The following is a 9,045-nucleotide window of genomic DNA, read 5'->3' on the forward strand; positions in this document are numbered from 1 at the left end:
TTAATTTTTCTCCATTGGTATGGTGACTTCTGTGTGGACGCCTGTGTGGCTGGGTATATCCGGATCATATATATTTAGGAGCATGCATAACTTGCATATATTCTATTGTTATTTTTATTTTGATCTAATTATTTGCTCTATGGTTGCTACTTGATTTATTTAGATACATTTTATGACTTTTAATACATATTTGAAAACTATTAAAGAATCAATTTCTTTAAATCTTTTATGACAAAAGGATTTTATATTCATATTTTATGATTGTTAATTTATTATTTGGTTTAATTTTTGTTTTGGGATGAACTGACCCCTAACACCAATATTTAGGTACTAATGATCTCAAAAGTTGTATGAATGATGTTTGATTGGTGCACGCGTGTGGGAAAATGAGACATTTACTTTAAAAATAATATTTTGTATTACTAAAATTTTTATCGTACATTGTAAAGTTATTTACTTTTCATCATTAACTTTTAATAGAAATGTGGAAGTGAGATTTCATTCGCTAGTAAATAATTGAATGTCATTAATTTCAGTCAACCTTGTTTCTTTTGAATTTCACTTAAAGAGAATTTATTTTATTTTAGACCATAAATGAATATCGATCTAACAATTGGAATATTAATTTTGTAAATGAATAAATAAATAATATTTTAGTAAATTACGTTACGTTCTTTTACGGAAAAAAATATATCAAGTTATTTTCTTACGCATATAAATTTATTACATGATGAATTACTCATAAGAAGGAAAAAATTAGTTGTTTCTAAAAGAAAATAAATATTTTTAAGTAATATTTGGATCAAAAATTTGGGGCGTTACAAAATCAGTTGCTGCTCCTAAAATAAGTCATCCACGTCTTGCTCGATTTGGGTCGTGTCTTGACATACAAGCAAAACGAATATGGACAGCAACGATTCACGTATCATAAGCACGGAGAAAGCTATTTTCGGAGATGAGTATGAAGAACTACTTGAAAAAGAGCACATATACGAACTTCTCAACCATAAGGAGCTGAGTGCTACTGTCATCAGCTTATACATTAGGTAAAATACTTTATTTAAGATAAAAATTACTTTTAATTGCATTTATTGGTAATTAATTTAATTTATTGGTAATTAATCTAATTTGACATTTTAATTGAAGGTTTTTGTATGAGAAGTTGGTGTGCACGTGCAAATTGTCAGATAGATTTTCATTCTTGTCTCCGCATAGGCTTTCAATGTTTAAACTCGATCCAGTTAATGTAAAGAAATATGTTGTACATATCCTATTGGAAAATAAAGAGAAGGATAAGTTGTTCCTTGCGCCATATAATTCAGGGTAATTTTATATTCTTTATTTATATCTTTTTTAATTTATGAGATCTTAATTTATTAGTTGTGTAAACAAAATTGCAAACCAAATTTTTGTTGTTGTAGGGCACATTGAGTGCTGTTTGCAATCAATGCGACCTCTGAAGTTATAAACTATTTAGATCCCTTGCGCGACCATTACAACAATCCCTCAAATATAAAGACTATCTTCGACACGTAAGTAATATTCATTTATTTCCTACATATATATATATATATATATATATAATGAGTTTGTTAATGCTATAATAATCACATTTATTTGATAGTGCTTTACAACTTTTCCGATCTCAAAGGGGTGCTACAGTGTCGAAGCAAAAGTCATATAACATCACATGGATTCCATTAAAGGTTTGAAATATATGCCTTTAAAATTTCATTAACAATCAATGCACACATATTTATTGACTTATATGTTTTATTTTATAGTGCCCTCGTCAAACTATAATCCCAAAAACGGTATGGTATTTTCATTATATTTTGATTTTCATATATAAACTATGTATATATTTGATTCTAACTTATTTATGTTCAAATTTTATATCGCACAGTACTTTGACAATTCCAGTCAAACATACTCTGAAAGAGATCTAACTGAAATAAAGGAAGACTGGTGTAAGTATGTGATCGAAATTAATTTTTTTTGATTTGCTGGGATATTGGCATGCTGCAAGGTTGTGAATATGTAAATGTAAAAAATATGTGTTGTGTTGCAAGGTTCTGTTGTAATATGTAAATTTATATAGTTCTGTCTTTTTGTGAATATGTAAATGTTAAAAATACGTAATTGTGCCAAATTATATAGTTCTGGTTCTGTTGTGAATATGTAATGTAAAGTTATATAGTTCTGGTTCTGCATGTTGTGAATATGTAAAGTTATAAAGTTATGTAGTTGTGTTGTTGTGAAAATGATTGATGGTTGAAAACTGAAAGTAAACTGATTGCTAGATGAAAAATGATTACTGGATGAAAACTGATTGTAAACCGCTGGATGAAAATGATTTTGGAAAAAAATTAAAAGACAGTGTTTTTTTTAAAAATGCCATAAAAAACCTGTTTATACAAAACAAGCGTTATTTTAAAAATTCCATTTATAGCATTTTTTAATAAAAATAGAATAAGAATACACCTATTACAGCGCTTTTTTTAAAAAAGCGTTGTAAAACATGCATAAGAATGCACCTACTATAAAAGCGTTGTAAAACGTGCATAAGAATGCACCTATTACAGCGCTTTTTTGAAAAAAACGCTGTAAAACGTGCATAAGAATGAACCTATTAAGCGTTTTTTCAAAAAGCGCTATAAACGTGCATAAGAAAACACTGTAAAATACTATTTTTCGCGTAGTGTGTGAGGTATATAAGTAGTAAACTATAATATTTGATGCAAATAAAAAATAAATTCACGCTACATCGACTGCAATCATTATAGTTGCAAATCAAATCCATAATGGCTGCTACTGCATCTGCAATGAAACAGTCAATTTTTGTCATTCTATAGATTTCAATTAAGCAATGTTTTCCTTAATTTAATTTTCTTTTTGTTGAGCTGAATCATATGTTCAAAGATATTATTCAGAATTTCCTTCAAAAACAATTACAGTTACATTATTCCCATATAGTTTTGGGAGTTACCAATTAATGCAGCAAAGTAGCCTATTTATATACATTATATGTGATAGGCTAGGAATATTTTGGCTGATAGGAAAGAACTATTACCACCCTGAGAATTTGAGATTTCTCTGTTCTCTTCTCTGTTAAGTTTATTAATACGGTAGTTCATTTTGAACCTCGCCTTCAAATTCTTGGATTTCAAGGATCTCAACCCTTCGTTTCATTTTCTTCTTTATCTTTATTGCAATATCTGCTGGTACAAATCTCCCACATACACATACCCTGCGTTGCTGCTTCTCTATCAAATGGGTTTCTATCGCTTAATTTGCAATGAGGAAGGGGCAGTTAGAAACTTACAAATAATTACAACTTTTATTTTTATTTATACACTGAGAAAAAATAATACTGAGGAAGGGGCATTTATAAACTTGTAAGATTTAGTTTGTCTTGAACTATTTCATTCTCTCGATACATAATCATTACACTCTTAAACATATTTGATATATAATGTTTAAGGAAAATACTTTTGTGTCAACACAAAAACATACGATAAATATGTCCGTTGAATTTTCACCGGTGGCAATTCTAGCTATGTGGTTTCAGTGAAAGATTTAAATTTATTTTACTATCTGAGTTTTTATTGGTTAGAAAATCATTCTTGTGTTTTCAACAAAAATTGTCTCACGCCATAAACCTGTGTCTAATATTTAATTAATATACACAGTTAATATAAAAAATATTTTGATCATAAAATATTAGAGATTTTTTAATTAAATCAAAACTGTTTTATATTTATTTAACATAATAAAAATCACTTTTTTATTAAATCCATTATAAAAAATATGATTTTTATGAGAAACTATTCAAAATAGCTTTTTTTTAATTATTTTCAAAAATTATAACAAATAGAAGTGTTCGATTTTTTTTTTTTTTTTGTGATGAAGGGTTTGATTTTACTTTTCAATTATTTTTAAAGTTATATGTACAATTGGTTGTAATTATTAGACATATCGTATAAAAAAATTTGTTCATAGATGAAATGGTAAGAACCGTAAGGTTTTTTATTTGAATTCAGAATATAATATAAAAAAATTTACTGTTTATCAAAGCAAATAATTATTAATTTAAAAAAAACCATTATTAGAACTATAAATTAACCAGTATTAGATCCAAAAGCTTTGCATAATGGTGGTAAGAAAATAATCAATAATATTTATAAAAGAAAAATATTAGAAGTATTTACACAATAAAATTTTATGACACTAAAATACTTCAAATAGTATAATATGTAGAAAGGTTTTTCCTTATTAAGATATGACATATTTTGTATTATTGTGAGTATATAGTATTAAAGATTTGATAAAACTAGAATGATATATGATAAAAAATTACTATCAATTTATATGTTATCAAAATTATTACCAATTAGAAGGATATATGATAAAAATTGCTTCTATTCTCTATAAATTTTTCTACATTTATTTTCTTCAGAACTATTTTTCTATTGGAGTAAAATAAAAGCTTATTAGACATTTGTATGTGAATGTTTTTTTTTTTGTGGGGGCAAGAGCCCCCACACTTATATGCATAGATATGCTTCTGAATTTAGCGACAATTCATTGTAAAAATATTCTACCTTTCATCCTTAGAATTATTCTCCTTAATTTTCTGCAACAAGCATTGCAGTCAACGTTGATCCTCATGATCATGCAACAATACTGCAATTTTAAAAATGGAACCAACATTATAATCTATAATAACCAAAATGAAATACTTGACCTTTTGAGATTGAAATAAGAATAGAACAAAAAACTTGCCTTTTCTGACATGGTGGGGCTGGAATTTACGGAACCCACGATTGGTTTTATTTTGTATAAAAGCCACAAAGAAAAGGACTTTGTGGCGATTTGAGAGTATATATATGAATGATCATCGTCGTGGATCAATATCTATTTATAATTTTATATTATGTTGTAACAAATAATATGTACTAAGTTATCTATATTTTGGAATCTGGTTCTGCTTGTAGTTGGACTAGGCCAATAGGTAGTTGTGTATTGGAAGTTTGATTATCCTATACCTCACCTTAACGCTTCATTTATTTGAAAACAACATAGCCAGGGGAAGCATATCTTCAACCACATGATGTGCATTACCTAAAGCAACACTAAAAAGTTATAAAGCGTTTCTTTTTCTACCGTCCAATTTTATATCATCCCTTAATGTTAATTAGATATAGATAAGTTGACCACAAGTTGTTAATAAATTTCCCAGGTAAAATTCAATCAATTAAAAATGCATAAATTTAACCCTTAGTTCAAATTCTACTTATTTTTCTATTGAACTTCGAACCCATTTAACTTAATAAAAGATTGTTAAAATAAAACAAAAAAGTATACTATATATTTTTAACACTTAATTTATTATTTTTTAAAAATAAGAATGATTTATTATTTAAAGATGACTTAGAACCCTTTTAGCTTAGTAAGTGTGGTCAATGTCCAATTTGTTGATAATGACTGAAGATCATCAAATTGAATAAAAAATAATTACACAAGTGAATTAGATACTATATCATTACATAAATATGAGTTCATTCATTTGTGTATGCATGTTCCCCTTCAAATGTAAGTTTTTTTTAGCCACTTGCACTATCGTTCGTATATGTGTCAATTTCACAAACTCACTATATTGGCTTCAATTTACGTGTTGGAGAGACAAAAAAAATTCATAGTTAAAAAGACTCTAAAAAAGAAAGCCCAAAACTAAAAAACTTATTTTATGGGCTTCCATTTTTTCAAAAAAAAAAAAAACAATATATTTTTGAAAAAAAATTTGAAAATTTTGTTTTTTATTTTTTTATATTTTTCAAAAAAATAAATTATTTTGATCTTTTCTCAAAAATTTTCAATTAAAAAATTTTAATTTTTTTCTCGAATTTTTTTTATTCGAGAAAAAAATATCAATGTTTTTTCCATAAAACAAATTTTTTGATTTTTTTCTCACAATTTTTCAAGGAAATAATTGTTTAAAGAAAAAATCTCAATTAACAAAATATTGGACCTATGAACCCCTCATTTAAGCTCACAAAAATAATGAAATAATGGGTCTGACTTTAAAACATTTATTTCAATAAGGGTTTAGTGGAGGATATTTTAAAGGGTTTTTGTACTTTAGGGCTTTATTGACAGCTCTAATCATGTCATTGGAACACGTTGCATGAACACCGCACAAAAACTTTCAAAAAGTTGAAAATCGTATCCCCCAACTAACTTTATATCCTCCATTTAAAAAATTTAAATTTGAAATGACTTAAATAGCCTTAAGTAAACTGTAAAAACCAAAAAGTGTCATTATAATCCCATAATTTGTATTTTCCAAAAAAGCAAGTTTTGCTCACAATATCTTTACCGGAAATTTCAAGAGGTACCAAATTTTTGGTATTCATTTTTAATATCAGAAATTTCGTTTCTGAAATTTCCTGGAGTTTCACCTAGAAATTTGAAATTTTCGATAGTTGTTTTTCAATACTGAAAATTTCAAATATTATGTTGAAACTCAGAAATTTTAGAAATGAAATTTTTGGTATTGAAAATGACTACTAGAAATTTCAAATTTTCGAGAAGTTCACTGAAAACTTCATTCCTCACTGAAATTTTTGGAATAGTTTTTTTTAATATTTTTTTACACTCTTTTTTTTCAGTGAGGACCAGAGGAGCAAAAAACAGCGTTGAACATTCTCAAGTTCGACCTCCTACTCAATCAAATATGAGAGCTGCCGTTGAAAAACGGAAAAAGAGGAACGAAGAAATGCAACATAAGGATTATAATATTCAGCATGAGTTTGAGCAATATCATGTGTTTGATGATGAACAGGGTCAACAACACCAACATAATGAGCACAACCATCAAGAGCCTGAACAACCAATATTTCTTGGAGGTCCTTACGATATTTCCATCCTTAAGGATTATGAGCACCACATTGAAGTGAAAGTGTGGAATGGACAGGTTAGTAAATAATTTATTTTATTACATATTATATTATAGCATAATATGTATATTTTAATATATTTGTAGTATAGGTTATTACAAAGCTGATTTTAGGAACTCAAACGCATGATATGTATAGTTTAGTTTATACAAAGTTGATTATAGGATAGTTTATATGTATATTTTAATATATTTATTAGTATAGTTCATTAGAGTTTAATGAAATAATTGTATATTTAGATTATAATTTATGGTATGTTATTTTAATTAAACAGGACAGGCGTGCCTTGAAAGTTGTTTCAAATGGAAAAAACAAGACAAGTTCATTGATATCATTTATGTATTACTTGTCTTGCTGAGAGATGGCACGCAGAGACTAGCTCATTTCACTTGCCATTTGATAAAATGACAATTACTTTTGACAATGTTAGGGGTCTTTTGAGCATTCCATGTTATGGTGAGTTTTTCACACCTCTCGCTAATGTGAATGAAGACTTGGCCAGTGTTGTTGTTGTTGAGTTATTGGGAGTTGATCATTATTGGGAGTTGATCATTAGGACCAATAAAGGTGCCTCATATAGTTTTTGACTGGTTGAAAATTGTGTTTTTTAAGCAATTTCGTGAAGAACGATACGACTATGCATGAGGGAATACCTACTTCATTTGGAAGGGTGTACCATACTAGCTAATAAAATTTTTACCCTTGTATCTGCAAAATATTTGTTTCTTTTTCAAGACCTTGATAGTTATGGTAAATGGACATGGGGACCAGCTGCTCTTGTTGTTTTATATGACTATCTTAGAGACAGTACACTGCCTGCAACGAAGCATATTGGAGGATATTTATCTCTATTTTAGGTACTATTATATTATTTTTTATACTTATTATATTGTTATTTGATAAGATACTTATTTAATTATTTGTATTTTTTTTTAATTATTTACATACATGGATTTATGAATATTTCCATGCATTTGTAAACGAGATCTGAATGAGCTTATATCTTCAATGCCACGGATGTTTCGTTGGACTGCAAAACAAACATCTGGGAACGTATTATACTGCAGAGCAAAGTGTGATGCTTTGAGAGATACTGACATTATCTAGACGTCAAATTACGATGAGAACTCTACGACACAATTTCAGTATGTGCCGTTTACAGGGTACACTCGTTGGTGTTCCATTATGGTACCATATTTACCAGAGAGGTGCATACGACAGTTGGGGTATACTTGTAACACCCCGTTTTTCAAAGCGATGGTATATATATTTTTTTTTAAAGTAATTAAAACAAACAAATAATTAAATCAGGAAATGCCTTTGGATAAATAATTGAGTCATTATAATTTACAAGCAGCGGAAAAGTTTCTCCAATTATAAATCCAAACCATTTACACAACAACAAATGGTACATGGAACCCATTCAAATAAGATGTCAAACTGACAATATTAGTATAAGTACAGTTTTCCAAACTAAAAATACTCCAATCCAAAAAGAAGGACACCTAGTCCCTATACATCATCCTAATCTGATCATCCTACCAAAAAGCTATACACCCTGAGTGATCTCCACGCGCCCCGTGAGATCCTCCTAACGTATCTGCAGTCAAGCGTTCCCATCTCCATTCTCGTCCGTAGGGTACGAACTGGTAGGACCGTCCTGACTCTCATTTGAGGGCAAAGCCCAGATTTCCACAATAATTGTAAAGGGTCACCAACCAAAAAATAACAGTTAACACAGAGCAATTAAGTTTTTAAATGCTCAAAACAACTTTTCAACTAAGCATGCACCTTAACAGGATTTTCAATGTGCGAAAAGTTCATACAATACTTTGCCAATTAAAAGTGAAAGTAAAATGAAGTTCTCAATCTCCTAATTAACACATAACAAAACAAGACATGGATAAGTTAATGAGTAATCAATCATCTAACTCAAACTGAGGATTTTCACTGAGCCAATCGATTGGGAAATCGATTGGGGTGAAGGTTTTTAATGAAAACAGAATCCTGGGCTGAATCAATCGATTTGGCAATCGATTGACAGGATGACTAAGCCCCTGACTTAATACCAATCGATTTCCAAATC

At 28.8% G+C, this 9,045-nt stretch overlaps 1 protein-coding gene across 2 annotated transcripts; it reads right to left on the reverse strand.

The window, feature by feature from the left end:
• Positions 1 to 2,752: 2,752 nt before the first annotated feature.
• On the reverse strand, positions 2,753 to 4,961 carry LOC101492203 (heavy metal-associated isoprenylated plant protein 19). 2 transcript variants are annotated; one of them, XM_027331310.2, is made up of 4 exons: positions 4,786 to 4,961; positions 4,605 to 4,686; positions 3,074 to 3,287; positions 2,753 to 2,820 (listed from the first exon to the last, which is right to left on the reverse strand). In XM_027331310.2, exons 1-3 carry the CDS (start codon positions 4,795 to 4,797, stop codon positions 3,121 to 3,123), a joined length of 261 nt encoding a protein of 86 aa, XP_027187111.1. In that variant the 5' UTR covers positions 4,798 to 4,961; the 3' UTR covers positions 2,753 to 2,820; positions 3,074 to 3,120. The 2 variants fall into 2 exon arrangements, with proteins under 2 accessions (XP_027187111.1, XP_004516760.1); XM_004516703.4 differs by having other exon boundaries at positions 2,753 to 3,287; positions 4,786 to 4,953.
• Between the last annotated feature and the right edge of the window lie 4,084 nt (positions 4,962 to 9,045).

This window comes from Cicer arietinum, chromosome 2 (assembly GCF_000331145.2).
Source record: "Cicer arietinum cultivar CDC Frontier isolate Library 1 chromosome 2, Cicar.CDCFrontier_v2.0, whole genome shotgun sequence".
Lineage (NCBI taxonomy): Eukaryota > Viridiplantae > Streptophyta > Magnoliopsida > Fabales > Fabaceae > Cicer > Cicer arietinum.